Source organism: Vicia villosa, linkage group LG7 (assembly GCF_029867415.1).
Source record: "Vicia villosa cultivar HV-30 ecotype Madison, WI linkage group LG7, Vvil1.0, whole genome shotgun sequence".
Taxonomy (NCBI): domain Eukaryota; kingdom Viridiplantae; phylum Streptophyta; class Magnoliopsida; order Fabales; family Fabaceae; genus Vicia; species Vicia villosa.
In genome coordinates, this window is record NC_081186.1 from 89,855,127 (window position 1) to 89,870,687 (window position 15,561).

General features: G+C 34.2%; 3 protein-coding genes across 4 annotated transcripts; 2 read left to right on the plus strand and 1 right to left on the minus strand.

The window, feature by feature from the left end:
- Positions 1-589: 589 nt before the first annotated feature.
- LOC131615718 (uncharacterized) lies at positions 590-4,678 on the minus strand. The gene is made up of 5 exons (XM_058886876.1): positions 4,461-4,678; positions 3,054-3,229; positions 2,825-2,947; positions 1,432-1,650; positions 590-1,220 (listed from the first exon to the last, which is right to left on the minus strand). Exons 2-5 carry the CDS (start codon positions 3,207-3,209, stop codon positions 774-776), a joined length of 945 nt encoding a protein of 314 aa, XP_058742859.1. The 5' UTR covers positions 3,210-3,229; positions 4,461-4,678; the 3' UTR covers positions 590-773.
- A 3,193-nt stretch (positions 4,679-7,871) lies between these two features.
- Positions 7,872-12,861, plus strand: LOC131615714 (uncharacterized). Of its 2 annotated transcripts, XM_058886870.1 has the most exons (3): positions 7,872-9,182; positions 10,504-10,572; positions 12,279-12,861. In XM_058886870.1, the coding sequence occupies exons 1-3, from the start codon at positions 8,057-8,059 to the stop codon at positions 12,611-12,613; spliced, it is 1,530 nt and encodes a 509-aa protein (XP_058742853.1). In that variant the 5' UTR covers positions 7,872-8,056; the 3' UTR covers positions 12,614-12,861. The 2 variants fall into 2 exon arrangements, with proteins under 2 accessions (XP_058742853.1, XP_058742854.1); XM_058886871.1 differs by lacking the exon at positions 10,504-10,572.
- Positions 12,862-13,792: 931 nt separating this feature from the next.
- Positions 13,793-15,319, plus strand: LOC131615719 (uncharacterized). Its single transcript, XM_058886877.1, has 2 exons — positions 13,793-14,323; positions 14,472-15,319. The coding sequence occupies exons 1-2, from the start codon at positions 13,861-13,863 to the stop codon at positions 14,711-14,713; spliced, it is 705 nt and encodes a 234-aa protein (XP_058742860.1). The 5' UTR covers positions 13,793-13,860; the 3' UTR covers positions 14,714-15,319.
- Positions 15,320-15,561: the final 242 nt, after the last annotated feature.

The window sequence follows — 15,561 nt, forward strand, 5'->3', positions numbered from 1 at the left end:
TTAACTTAGACTTGTCTTCTAGTGTTGTTGCTCACATACGTCACTGCATACTCCATTAGAAATAATCAAGTCAAAATAAACAACTTTTAAGACAGCTAGGAAATTACACAAACAAATTGGTGTGCACTTCCTATAGGATAGTGAGTATAACATAAGTTCACACGTGGTTGCATATGGTTTATTCCTTACAAGAAAAATTATACACTTAAGCATAATCATAAACTACCATAGTAACCAGCCTTAACAAGTTAATAATCATAAAATAATGAAATTGTACATTTTTGAAAAATGGAGAGTATGCTTACTCCAAAAATACATGCATGAACTTAATTTATGGAAACTCTTAACAACTCTGCATTGAAAATAGAAAGGTAAAAGACAACATGGCATGACAGGAACATCTCTGTATTTATGTGTTATATAAGGACTTAGTTTCGTCCTGTCAACAACAATAAAGCACCCCTAAATTCTAAACCAAAGATTTATTCAGTGCAGAATAGACATAAGCAGCACCTTCAACTATGCACTCGGGTTACTCAACCACGTGAGGATTTGGAGTTTGTTCCAGAAAGAAAAATTACACCATAGAAGAGAGAAAACCCATAAAATTGGCAAAACATCTTACATTACAACCGGGCGCAACAGTTCATTCTAGGATTTTTAAGTTCCTTAGGATTGAAGGTAACATAACATTATGGGTATTAAATCAAATACAAAAGACTAAAGGACTTGTATGTGTAACTAGACATCTCTGAGCAACAGGTGGGATATGTTCATTGTTGCTTTGCTCGTTTACGAGCCAGAAAACGTTCTTTTGCCGCAGCCACGGCATCTTGACTTCTTTTGTGATGCTCCGGATTTGGTTGTGAAGCTGACGGCTCTTCAACAGTACTTTTTTCTTCTGAAGAAGCTGCAAGATTTGGCTTCATATCCAAGGGACTGGCACTTTTATTAGAAAGATGGGAGGTTTCGCCCTGGTCCTCAATCTTTTTCCCTGAAGACTCTGCCGGTGAAGTTTCCTTAGCCAATGAATGTTCCTCATCTGTATTACCATGCTGGTGCTGACTTGATGCATCAGGGTTCATTTCCTCTGTTGTCTCTGGAACTCTATTCTCAGCTCGATTGTCGTGTTTTCTCCTTAGGGCATCTTTTGCACCATAAGCAACATTTTTATCAAGGTTTGTATAAAAATCAACCAAAAAATCCTTTTTCTTTGTAACCTATGCAAATAATTAAAAACAAAAGATGTCAACAATTTAAAAATAGATATATGAATTAAACTATAAACAAGCTTACCAAATAAATTGAAAAAAATGAGGAAGAAAGGAAAACAATAGACCATTTTAAAATGCATAACCAATCAGATCAGCAACAAGAAGAGATATGAAAACAATAAGAATTTTTGGATTAATTAAAAAAGCAGGAACATACATCCTCTCTCTCCTCTTGAAGTTCCCTTAGACGTTCCAGTTCCATCTGTTGCTCTCGTTCAGCAAGCTTCTTTCTATATGCTTCTGTGATATATTTGTCTTTGTCAGCAAAGAGATGATCGTCTTTGCTTCTCTCTTTGGCAATCTTCTTCTCATATACAATCTCACGATACTGCTCTCGCTCTTTTGCTTTCTGAATCAGGTTTTGAATATACTTTGGCTGCATCAAATGATTAAAGTTTAATAAGTAACAATGTTATTTTACAAATGACCCAAAATGAACAAATTTCAGTATTACCCTTCAAGAAAGATAAACCGAGCTATTGGAAAGGAATATACACATGACTATTTTCACTACTTTCATCCCTCTCTAGACCAATGAAAACATTTTTTTCATCAAAAAGAAAACAAAACAGCAAAACAAAAAGAAAGATACAATCAATTTTACTAGGATCCGTCATTTAAGTATGTGAATGTGCACCTTCTATCACAAATCACATACAATAACTACAACAACAACTAAGCCTTATCCCACTAAATGGGCTCGGCTACATGGATCAACTTTCACCATAATGTTCAATCAAGGACCATGCTTCTACCCAAATCATTTATCTCGAGATCTTTCTTAATAACTTTTTTTATAGTCTTTTTAAGTTTTCCTCTTCCTCTCGAAATCTTTCTTAGTAACTTCTTTTATAGTCATTTTAAGTCTTCCTCTTCCTCTAATTGCTTGTCTTCTCTCCATCTGGTCTACTCTCCTTACTACAGCATCTATCAATCTTCTCTCTACATGCCCAAACCACCTAAGTCTATCTTCCACAATCTTTTATATTATATGTGCTACCCCGACAATCTCTCTAATATCCAGCCACCCACTATCACAAATCACATGAGACACAACTATTATGAAACTTGGCATAGGTTGTCCTTAATTTTCTCTATTGAACTAAACAACGACAACAACAACAACAACAACAACAACAACAACAACAACAACAACAACAACAACAATTAAGTTTTATCCTTACTACAGAATCTATCAATCTTCTCTCTACATGCCCAAACCACCTAAATCTATCTTCCACAATCTTTTATATTATGTGTGCTACCCCGACAATCTCTCTAATATCCAGCCAGCCAGTATCACAAATCACATGAGACACAACTATTATGAAACTTGGCATAGGTTGTCCTTAATTATTCTCTATTGAACTAAACAACAACAACATTTAAGTCTTATCCCACTAAGTGGGTCGGCTACATGGATCAACTTTCATCATAATGTTCTTTCAAGGACCATGCTTCTATCCAAATTATTTATCTCTACTAAAACTATAATCATGATAAAATGGTTGAATGAACTTTGAAAACAATGCTAAGAACTGCAACCGTACCTTTCGCTCTTCACGATCTTGTAACAATGGACGGGAAACTTTCTCTTTCATTTTGTCATAGACACCATCATAGTCAAATATGGTTGGATCTTCTTCCAAGGCTTTCTTTTGCTGCTCCTCGACCTTAAAATGGAATAAAAAACCAAACCAACGGAAAGTAAGATTATAATCTGTAAAAACACAATATTCATAACAACCACCACACGATTAAAATGTAAGGTCAACGTACATCCTTGAGACTTTTAGTCTTGCTAGCTTGGATAGCGATTTCTCTCTCAACATTATTATCATCGTCTTCATTAAAGCCAAAAGGAAGGGCAATTGAAGGCCTTAGAAGCTGTTTTTTAGGCTTTGCTGGCCTGAGATTCAAGCCATACTTGCTCATTTGAACCAGCTTCTTCTTCACTGCAATTTTAACACAACGTCAAACAATCATTATTTGTATCATTCCAATTCTATTAGTATGAAAGCAACTAGTTTCAATCATTGAAGAAATATATTAACACAAAAATAACAACAAGAAGCCAGCAAGCAACTAGCAATATAAGTGCATTTAAGCATCAGATTATATGTAGCAACCTAGTTGTGGCCAAATTTTTTAAGTAGCCGGAACAGCAGAGTAAATATGAAAACAAAATTTAAAAATATTCCATCGGTGTTTAACAGATAAAATCCCTAGAATTAATAATATCGGCAACAAAGGTTTGAAACCTTATGAAATTCAAGCAAGTTCAACAAACAAAAACACACAACTTGGTGATGCAAAAGATCAAATGGCTAAGGGGCTAAGGGCTTATTTGAATTGACTTATTTGAGTTTATCTACTATCATAATAAGTTTTGAAAGACTGTTTGGGAAATTTATGAAGCATATGTTTGGCTCTGCGTTGAAAAAAAAAATGATTTTGAGTGAATTTGATTATGTAAAATTGATTCTGGTTAAAAGTGAGTCGAATGTAAAGTGAATTATGTTTGGAAAACTTTATGCAAAATCGAGTTGAATACTAAATGTCAATGTAAAAATTACGTTTAAACTCAAAAGCTAAAAATTCTAGTTTCAAATAGAATCATTTTTGGAGGCCGACTCAATTCTACTTTAGAAGAATCAAACACCTACAAATCATTCCAAAATCAATTCGACACCTCTAGAATTGCTTTAGGCTCTTCCAAAAGGCAAACCAAACATACACAGCTTATGAGATTGTTCTTAAGTTGTTTTCAGCTATTTTTATAACTTTTCCAAGATAGCTAATTGAAAACAGCTTAAGCCTTATAGCACGACACGAAAACAATTTAACTTAATCTTTTGTTATAGAAATAGTTTATACATACACACTTATTGTGATAAGGGCTGTAAGCCACATAAAAGTTGTTTATCCAAACAGGGCTTGTCTGAAAACTTCATATAGAATTTAAACTGAGAAGCTACGAGAAAGATGAATAATTCGAACTAATGATGAAGTAAACATGCGAAAAATCGAGGCAACGTACACAAATTTAGGGTAATACTCAAATAATGCGGCAGATGAGAAGGGAGTGATGCCAACCAGGGAAGCACGAGCACAAGAAACAACACGCATTACAACAATAACCAGTCGAAAATTGAAAAGATATCGCGAAAAGTAGAAGAACCCTACCTCGAACTGCTACAAAAACGGATTCAGCAAGAAAGCCACAATATTTCCAATTGAAGGGTGGAGAAATCGAGGGATTGAGTTTGATTGGGGGATTGAGATTATCTAAGAGCAGAGCCAATGGAGAAGAGTTCGCGGGAGCTCGGCAATGGCGGAATAGAAAACCTAGAAATCACAGACATGAAAAGGGGGAAAATCTTAACTTTTACTGATTTTTATGTTGCAAATATTTGTTCTATGATTTTTATATTATTAACTAAACTTAGGGTATGTTTGGATATCACGAAATGAACGGAGCGGAATGGAATGGAGCGGAGTGGGATGGAGCGGAGTGGAACGGAGCGGAACGAATGTACCATTCCATTGTTTGGAAATTTTAGAACGGCGAGGACGGGCGGCTGCCCGGGCTCTTCCTTCCTCTATCTCGGTGGAAGAAATGATTGTGGTTTGGTTTCTTCTCCATCTAACTCCATTTTCGAAAGTTGTTACCGCTAAATTCACCATCGCCAAGTAGAAGATCCTATTGGTTGCAATCTTCTTTCTTCTATCTTCTTTGATTGATGTTGTGTGATTGTTGTTCAATTCTGGTATGTCAATCGGTGCCAAATTTTCTAACGTATTTACCGTTTCATACTTGCATGCCAAGTGTTCGGTGGAATGAATGAACTAATTTCTTTTGTTTATCTGTGTTGAAATCTTTTTTGACTGAACTAAATTCATATGTTAATGTGTTATAAGGCTTGACGTTGTTGCGAAATATCATGGTGTTGTTGTTACGAAGCGTCACCGTGTTGTTGTTGTGAAGCGGTTTTGAAGTTGTTGTGTCGTATGGTGAGATGATGAGAGGCTGAAAGTGTTTGAGGTGGATGCTTTGTTGTTGTGGCAGCAGATTACGTGGTTGTTTTAGAATGTTGTCATGGTGGATTTCATGCGGTGTTACGTAGTTGGTTCATGGTGATGCAGTTTTGATGTTGTCGTGGAATGGTGATGCTTACGGTGTTGTTATTTAATGGTGGAAGAAGATTAACAGTGGTGAGAAGAAGGTTTGTATGGAGGATATGGTTATGTTTGTGGTGGTGATGGCAACATAACCGGCTTTGAGGTTAGTTTTTGTGGGGCGTTTTAAGTGTATGGTGTAACCGTGAGATATTTGGTGTTGAACGGAGGAAACTAATGAATCTGGTTATTCTAACGATGAAATGGAAAACATGAAGCTTATGTTATGGTTGTTAACATTTGCGGTTTGGATGTGAGCAGCCGATTTCGACAGTAGTCATGTTTGTTGCTGCAAGGTGAGTATGAAAAGTGGTAGCATGGTTTTTTTCAAGAAGATTTAATGGTGCAGGGTGAAGTGTAAGTATGGAAAAGTTTGTTCATTATGTTGATGAAGAGAGAAAAAGAAGATGGTTATGAACTTGTTCTGGAGAGCTTGAAAATTGTGTGGTGCTACGTGAGCAGTGAAGAGGAAGGGTGATTGGTCTTTTTTTTTTTGTTGTGAAAATAAGGAGAGAAAGTTTGTTCATATATTGCACTTTCCTAGTCTTTTCCATCACTGTCATGGGCTAATACCAATCACGCCTTTGTTTTTCCTTTCCATTTTACTAACTGTGATGTAATGCTCATTGGTGATAATAATGTATCAAATGAGGGTTAGTTATATGTTAGTGGTTCTTGCATTTTTAGGGGTTACTACAATGAATCTGATATAATGTCTGATTAATTTGTAAAATTGCCTCAAAGTTATGGGTGCAAAGATTCTGTTTGATAACTATTTATATATTATATATAATGAATTTGTGGTAGTTAAATGTTTTTTGCCCAGGCTTTATAACTTTTCTGGCTTCGCCACTGACTAGGTGTCCAATGGATTGGAACAAAGAGGTTATGTGACAAACAAGGAGACAAAGAAGAAAGGTTGACAAACACAAGTGTTAAAGATTGCCTTAGTGGAAACAATAAGGAATTAGAAGAACTAGAAATGAGATGATTTTCACTCAAAAGAACATGGAGCATAAAATAAAAGTTGTAATTATACAAACCATTAAAGTTAGATGCAATATGCATAGTTTTTTTTTTTTTTTGATGTTAAGACAGATTTCATTAATTGGAAATCAAAGGAAAATTACAAACTACAGGACTCAAGTTTGGAATATGTCCTGTCCAGGTTCTTGATCCTAAGGATCTACCAACACCAACAAGCTGATGGGCATCTCCATTTTCATTTCTACTAATAAACATAATACCAACACTTTTGAATCCAGACATTAAAGTTTGACAATCTAAAGCAATAGGACTCAAATCTGCATAATTATTCCAAGGCATACATATAAGGAATCTTGCTTAGTTGTTGTCTTTCTTGTATATTCTCGAAATCTTAGCGATCATGTGTATTTACTTGTTTTTGGTTAATAATAATATTTCTTTGCTTCAATTTTTTTTTAACACTAACATTCTATATTGATTATTAAATATAATAAATCTACATAAACTTACCAAAACATAGAAAATCTACAAATAAATAAAATTAATCACAATATTACTATTTTATCAAAATTATTAATTAAAATATAACAATATCTATACATAATTATAATACAACTATACATATTCCAAGTCATTAAGTAAATAATAAATTAAGAAAATTTATTCAAATAATGGATTGGAGTATGTTTTAATACATTTATTACAATAATATCTTTTACATTAATTAATACTCCCTCGTTCTAAAAGATAAGAGAAAAAAAAATGTATTTTGCTTTGTCTCAAAATATTAAAAAAAAACAACTTTAATCTTTTCCAAGATAAAATTAAATGTAACTTGAATTTAATGTATCCTCTCTCTTACCTTTTATATAACCAACCGTTAATTAGAATTGTTTTCACATTTTCCTAAGCAATTTATTTCAATAAAATCACAAGCTAAAATATTATGTTTTTATTTTTTTTAATAAGTGTGATTTTTATTTTTTTACTTATATTTTGGTACGGAGAAAATATTAGTATTCTTTTATGGGAAAAGCTAACATGTGCCCCAAGGGCACAAGTTAATAAAATATTTATAGAAAGTTTTTTTTGGAACTTGTGCATTCAATGTATCGAAACTTTAAATATGACTTTATTGCATTTAATTATATTTAACTTTTTCTAATTATAGTATCCTTAACATATGCCCTTAAGGCACATGTTAGTATGACCCTTCTTTTATATATCCATCATTTAATTCAAAAACATTTTTTTATCAATTAAATATCAATAAAATTATTTTACTAAACTTAACTTATATTTTATGCAAAATTCAAAAAAATTAATTACAACGAACTACTTTCTTTGATTAGTTAGTGTAAAATTAAATGTTTTTCTTAATATTTATTGCAAAAGTACTTCATGTGAGAAAAAGTACTAGAAACGAAAAACATGCTTTATAACTAAACAGTCGTTGTTTGTTTCATGTTCATTTTTGTCCCATTTGCCTTCGATACGACATCGTTTTCATCTTCTTCTTCCTCACTCTATTATAACTATTTTCCCTCTTTCTTCTTCTCTAAGCGCCATTTTCATCTTCTTTCTCTTTTCTCACTCGTTTCTCTCCACACCAAACCATGAACATTGAACCCAAAACCGAACCCGGTTCACCACCGTGGTCCATTCCCACGAACCCTAACAACTTCGAAAACAAGTCGATTGAAGATCTTATCGGCATTTTGCGCGGAACGTATCAATTTGAAGTTTTTGATATCGTTGAAGGTGTTTTGTTGAGTAGGGATTCGAGTCTCAGAGAAGAGATTCGACTGTTGCAGGAGAATGTTGATTTGGAAAGAGGAAAGCTTCTAGAGGATCTTGACTTTGAGAGACTCTCGAGGATTCAAGCTGAGGTGGATTTTAGACAAAGGGAAGAATTTTATGAGAAGGAGAAAGGAAGATTGAGGGAAAGTTATGAATCTTTGATGAGGGAAGTTAAGGTAAATGGGTTAGCTGAAGGGGTTAGAGTTAGAGAGCTGAGAGAGAAGAATGGTAAGTTGGAGTGTGAAGTTAAGAACTTGAAGGAAAAATGTGTTGAAGATGGGAAGGAAATTGAGGTGTTAAGAGTGAAGAATGATGGGTTAGAGGTTGAGGTTTTAGGGTTGAGGGAGATGAAGGGAAAATGGGAGGAAGATAGCAATGAAATTTGTGTGTTGAGAAAGATGGTTGGTGATTTAGAGAATGAAGTAAGGGAGTTGAGGAAATTGAGGAAAAAATCGTTAGATGATAGTGTTGCGATCGATGAGCTTAAAAGGAAGGTTCGTGTAATGGAGGATGATAAAAATGAGTTGGTTAAACTAGAGGTTAAAAAAGATGAATTGGAGGGATCAGTGAAGAAGAATTTGGGAACTATAAGTGAGTTGAGGAAGGAAAATGGTAAATTGGCGGATGAGAAGAGACGAGTTGAGGAATTGCTCGAGTCTTCGAACACGAGGTTTCGCGGACTGAGTGAAAGAGTTAGAAAATTGGAGAATGATATTATCCCTTTGCTGAGTGTTGATGCTTCTGGTGATAGAAAGAATGAGGGGGGACCTTCTGTGAAACCTGTTGTTGCTGATTTTGAAGACAAAGATAGAGATGTTCGTGACAACAAGTTCCGAAATGACACCGGGGAGGAGGCTGAAGATGCTCACCATTCTCCTGAAGTTGCTGTTAGTACTCAGCCACAGAGCAAAGGGGACAAGGGTGCTCAAGGTGCATCACCAGGTAAGGAATTTATGCATGCATGGCTTATTCGCTTAAAAGATATGCATTTATTGATTGCATCGCTTATTCGCTTAAAAGATATGCATTTATTGATTGTTATTTTATAGTTATTGAATTAAATATGGGTGGTGGAATAAATTTTCGGTCAGATTGCTTGGTAGATTGGCCCTCGAACCTTAATTTTCCTGATTTAATGAAGCAAGAGTAGCTATTATTATGTTTTATAATTTCTTTGAACTAGTTGGGCTACTAGGGATTGAACCAAACCACATTGAAATACCTATAACTGATCATCATATTTTGCAACACGAGTATACAATAACCAACATAATAATAGCAACCACGATGAGAAGGTGGACTCAAAGAGACTAGTAATAACTAAGTTTATTATTGAGGTATTGTAGTAATTAGCAGTGACTACTAGTCTCTTTGAGTCCACCTTCTCATCTTGGCTCCTATTACATAAACTCAATTTGAACCAAAATATTATGGTTCTCTCCTGATGGAATTTGAATTGTGGCTTTTGAAGCTTCTTTTTTCCTCGCCCGGATTCATGTTTATTCCATGTTTCTCAGCCCAAGCAAGCTATTACCTTTTGCTGAGTGGTTTTCCTATGGAAATGGAACAGTGGAACCTCAAACAAATCTTGGTTCTAGGGAGGTTTTTCTTTCGCGATAATAAATTGATAAGACTGGTATGATATTGATTCTGTTGCATAACAGACATGCTGCGGAAGCTAGCTACTTTGGAAGATAAATTCATGAGGCGAAGCTCTAATTTCAGCCTTGAGGACAGGACAGAGCCGTGCAATAAGAACCCGGAAATTTTAGCAACTAGAATAAGAGAGAGCCATGATCCTAGAGAATGGATTTAAGATTGATTGTGTCATGATTGCAGGATCACAGGTCAAGGGTTGGATGGTATACGCAATAAGGCCCAAGGAAGTGGTTGAGATGGTCAGGTCTTGTGGGAGCTAGTTATTCAGTAGTGTCGAGAAAGAGTAGTGGAACGCGAGTTACTTATAACTTAGAAAGAGACAGTCTGTGTGATTAGTATACATTATATAGCAGCTATTTTCTGAGTGATTAGAATACATTATATAGCAGCTATTTTCTATTTTTGTTCTTTTCTCTTCTGAAACCAATTATAGCTATTACTTTGAAGCTTATTTAGAATATAATAGTATGTTCTTCAGTTTTGTACTTCCTATTGTAGAGATATAATCCAAGACTTTTTATAGGATAATTGAGTGATTCTAAACCTGTATTTTTGCTTCATCTCACCTGTTCCTTCAGACAGTTTTTTGGAACATTTTCTGCAGGTGAAAATAGTTGGATGGTATACACAAGAAGGCCCAAGAATACAATTAAGATGACAGGGTCTAGCGAAAGTAAGTTATTTAGTAGCATACAGTAGGCAGGCGTAGTGGAATTAGAATAGTTATTTAGGTTAGTCAAAGAAGAGACAGTGTGAATATGTAGTACTCTTTTGGAGCTTTTGTCTGGGAAATTATTAGTTAGCACTTATCATACAGTAGCTCTTTTGTATTTCTATTCTTTTTTGTTCTTCGGAAACCATATATTGTTTAATACTCTGCATTTCCTTAAATGATTTTTACTGTTAATTGTGGATGCTCTCACTTGGTGAAGAAGCAAGACCAATAAGGCCATTGGTAAAAAGGGAACTTAGTTGTATCTGTAATGTGAAAATCACTACTGTAATAAATGTTGCTGAAAAGAGGAAGTCCGGAAGGTGATTTGAGTCATGGTGACGGAGGGTTATGAGGGTAAGGAAGGAGCGATACACGAGATGCTTGTGGGTACGGAGATTGAAGAGGAAGAAATTCAAAATTATGTACCATGAAGCTGAAGGGAGAAATTCAAGGGGTACCTAGTCTAATGTTAGTTGATAGTGGAGCAACACAATTTTATATCCAAGAAGTTAGTTCATGCAATGGGATGGAAAGGTGGAAGATACAATTCCACTACCTGTGAAAATGGGTGATGAGTTTCAAGCCAAAACTCAAGGTGAATGCAGGGATATTATCATCGAGGATGGAAAAGTGAAATTAACAGTAACAGCTCTGTTATTTGACTTGGATGACATAGATGTGGTTTTGGGAATGGCGTGGTTGACTAAATTGGGTGAGATGTGTGCGGGTTGACTGAATGCAACAACTGATGCGTTTTAAGTTTAATGGAGAGTGGGTGGAGTTGAGTGGAGCTAGTAGTAAATTGGAGCAACAAGGCGCTTTACAAAGCTTCTTAACAAGGTCGAGGTATGATGTGGATTGGTTGTACATGTCTATTGGGGGAAATTCTTTTGCAGGAGGGGTGACCAATTGCTTATTTCAGCAAAGCATTAGCGGAGAGCAATTTAACAAACTCAGCTTATGAGAAAGAGCTTATGGCTGTAACGTTATCCGTCCAACATTGAAGTGCTGGCTACCAGAGCAGTGATCAAGGAAGGTGACACTGTGAAACAACTGCTGATACACTGGAAGGACAGACCGGTTGAAGAAGCAACTTGAGAGGATGAATTCATTATGTGTAGTCAATTCCACGGCTTTCAGACTTGAGGACAAGTCTGATTCTGCAGGAGGGAGTATTGATAGAGATGCAAGGGTATTGGATCAGCAAAGTGAGCCCAAAGTGTGAAAAGTCTTTGTGAGAAAGAATAGACAATAACAATGCTGATGTGGCAGTAGGGTCAGTGTGAGAGGCATGATTTAGTTATGAATTCTGTTATAAGAGGTGTGAGGAGGAGGTGAGAGGTGGAGGCAGAAGTTGTTATTCTGTTTGTTGGCAGAGAATTGTGATTTCTCTGAGGTGTTCAGCTCTAGGGTGGATTGTAAGTGCGTTCCCATCTGCATTTGCTTTTCTAATAAAATAATACAAAACCATTTCTGCTCTTTTTGGATTGTTGGTTGAGGTTTGATAGCGCCAGTGAATAAAATGTTTTAGGAAGATGTTATTGATTCTCTTAGCCTAAAGCATCTACTTTTTGATTGTGTCTTTATATTCTTGCTCTCTTCGAAAACTGGTAAACATCTTTTCTGTGATTTCTTCCTCATGTTTGACAAATATTTTGTGCCAGGTAAGGGAACAATGCAATTGGAAAAGAATATTGAGATCATAAATCTTGTTGATGATGATGATGATGATGATGATAAGTGTATGTCTATGTCTCGAGGAGTACATGAAAAGAAGGTTGTTTTTGGAAATGCGATGAAGATTGAGGATCCAACTCCAAGTTCTACAGTAGCATGGCAACAACAAATCAAGCCTGCAAATCCACTTGACATGTTAAAAAGGAAAATTTCTTTCAGCGACAGTGAAAGCTCTAGTTCTACTTCCTCCTTTGATCCATCGTTTCTTGATAATCTTGCAATAAGCTCTGCAGTATCACATGCTAAAAAGAGAAAAGTGTAGCAGGATAAAACCACTAGCCAAGGTAACCAGCCTATAACATTACATAAATACATATCCAACTCAGCCATGACCTTTTGTTAGGTTTAATGAACCATGAACTCATCTTTATGTTGGTTCTTAGTTTTGAAAAATATGTACAAATGTTAGATTGTATGTTGCAAACATGGGAGTCATGGTACATTTGTATCTAGTAGATGTACTTCAACCAAAAAAAAAAATGAATGTTCTCTATTATGTTTGTTTGATTATGGTATGTGTATAGTTTTATCCACTTTGAAGAAATCAAATTCTCATTTTATCAACACTTGAAACATTTGAGAATGTAGCAGAATAGACTCTCATTTTATCAGAATTAAAACATTTGCGACATAACACATACTTTTTATACTCCATTTCTTTTTAACAAAGGACTAAGTTAACATAACATATTTTTATTTATTTATAATTAATTAGTATTTGTTAAAGTATTATAATTAAAATGCTATCATATTTAAATAATAACTAAATAAGAAAATAACATACAGCCTATATTAATTATTAAATATAACAAATATATAAAAATAAAAATAATTATAATGTTACTAATTTATTAAAAAGAAATAGTCTTTCATCAAGAAAATTACTCGCACCAACTATAATTTAAATGATCTTAACAATGCTTTTTTGTTGTATTTTTCATAGGGTGTATTTGGTGTGTAATTTTCCTCGGGGTTTTTGTCTTATGCCCCGTCTTTTGTAATCGTGTTGTTAGAACTTTTGGTTCTATTAATAAAATCTTGATTTAAAAAAAAAATATTAAAATAATTATTTATAAAATCAATACTTAAAATAGCTATAGTAAAAATATAATTATACATATAAAGTAAGTCATTAAGTAAATAATAAACTAAGAAAATTTATTAAAACAATATATTCAATGTATTGAAGTTTGCAATCTCTTAAATTTTAGTCAATATTAGACAAAAATTAATAAATTTAACATTACTATCAAGATTCTTAATATATCCATATTTTAATTCTGAACCATTTTTGTTCAATTAAATATCAACACAAATATTTTACTAAATTTTAACATTTATTTTCTACGAAATTTTGAAAACATTAATTGCAATTAACTAATTTCTTTTATTAGTCAAAAATTAAAATTTTATTTCTAGTATTTATAACCAAAACAAGTACAAACAAAAAAACATTATTTTGTAACTAAACTGTTAGATTTTTATTTTGTCCCATCTTCACCCAATCTCATGAACATTCAATCCAAAATCGAATCTGGTTCATCACCGAAGTTCGTTTCCACAAACCCTAACAACTTTGAAGATAAGACGATTCAAGATCTAGTCAGTATACTGTGCAATACGCGTCAATATCAAACTTTTGATCGAGTTGAAGGTGTTTTGGTGAGTAGGGATACGAGTCTGAGAGAAGAGATTCAACGGTTGCGAGAGAAAGTTGACTGGGAGAAACAAAAACTTTACTTTGAGAGACTCTCAAGGAGTCAGGCTGAGGTAAATTATAGGAAAAGAGAAGAATTGCATGAGAAAGAGAAAAGAAGACTGCAGGAAAGTTATGAATTTTTGTTAAAGGAAGTTGAAAAGTTGAAGGAAAAATGTGTTAATGATGGGAAAGATGCTGAGCATTCTCTTGGAGTTGGTGCCAGTATTCAGCCACAGAGCAAAGGGAAAAAGGTTGATGAAGGTACATCATCAGGTATGAAAATTATGCATGCATCACTTATTCATATAAAACATATGCATTTATTGAATGCTAGTACTTTATATAATTATTAAATTAAATATGAATTGTTGAATAAAAGTTGAGTCAGATCTGTGATTTCCTCCTCATGTTTTTGTGCCAGGTAGGGGAACAATGAAAGTGGGAAAGAATATTGAGATCATAAACCTTGAAGATGATGATGATGATGAGCATCAGGGTATGGCACGAGGAGTATATGCAAATCCAATTGACATGGTAAAAAGAAAAATTGATTTCAGCGACAGTGATAGCTCGAGTTCTTCTTCTTCCTCTGATGATTCATCGTTTCTTGATAATCTTAGAAAATGGTCTGCAGTACCACATGCTAAAAAGATGAAAATGTAGCAACACAGCCATGGCCTTTTTGTTAGGTTTAATGAACAATGTTGGTTGGTTCCTAGTTTTGAAAATATGAACAATTGTTAGATTGTATCTCATCTTCCTATTGTATTTCCACTAAAAAAAATGAATGTTTTCTATTGTGGTTTTTCACTTTATTGCACTTGTCATGCATGTAAAATTTTCACTTTATTAACACATGATTGAAGTTTAGTAATGAGGCTCCTGATTGAAGTAGGGATAGACACATTAATTCCTTTGGTAAAATAAATAACCTTCCTTCAAGTTGTTTTACTAATCTAGGCAAGCCGAGTATCTAGCAAATGCTAATCTAAATATGCGCCTTATGTGGTCATATGCACACATCCATTCAAATATGCTATGTCGTGGAACACATGGGAGATATTTATGAGCCAAAGTTATAAACACGTCCAGTAAGAAGTGGAAAGTGTCAAATTGCATCACTAGTGTTAAAATACGAGTTAACAGGAGTAATCTTGAAACCATGAATATATCAAACGGGATTTCAGACAAGGTCCGAATGTTGAGTGCAAGTGTGAGTGATTAAAGTCCCACATTGCTTATGAATGGGTGGAATGTTGGATATTAAGAGAGAAGATCCATTCACCTAACACCTTAAGGTTTTAGGTTGAGATATGGCGTCTCCCTATGACAATATTTTGCATCCTTAGACACTAAAGTAGAAGAAATTTAATATTTTTTAAAAACTCTTATTTTATAAGTCATTTATAAACCAATCTCACAATAAATCATGCACATTTGTTATTTAATGATAAAATCAAATATTTAAACAAAAAATTTAGTAAATCACATATCACTGTATATAAAATACA

Coding starts and splice junctions, on each gene's coding strand:
- LOC131615714 (XM_058886870.1), top strand. CDS start 8,057: ATGAACATTGAACCCAAAACCGAACCCGGTTCACCACCGTGGTCCATT. Junction 9,183..10,503: donor TGCTCAAGGTGCATCACCAG/GTAAGGAATTTA, acceptor CATTTTCTGCAG/GTGAAAATAGTTGGATGGTA. Junction 10,573..12,278: donor GATGACAGGGTCTAGCGAAA/GTAAGTTATTTA, acceptor ATTTTGTGCCAG/GTAAGGGAACAATGCAATTG.
- LOC131615718 (XM_058886876.1), bottom strand. CDS start 3,209: ATGAGCAAGTATGGCTTGAATCTCAGGCCAGCAAAGCCTAAAAAACAG. Junction 1,651..2,824: donor AAGATCGTGAAGAGCGAAAG/GTACGGTTGCAG, acceptor CATTTGATGCAG/CCAAAGTATATTCAAAACCT. Junction 1,221..1,431: donor TTCAAGAGGAGAGAGAGGAT/GTATGTTCCTGC, acceptor TTATTTGCATAG/GTTACAAAGAAAAAGGATTT.
- LOC131615719 (XM_058886877.1), top strand. CDS start 13,861: ATGAACATTCAATCCAAAATCGAATCTGGTTCATCACCGAAGTTCGTT. Junction 14,324..14,471: donor TGATGAAGGTACATCATCAG/GTATGAAAATTA, acceptor TTTTTGTGCCAG/GTAGGGGAACAATGAAAGTG.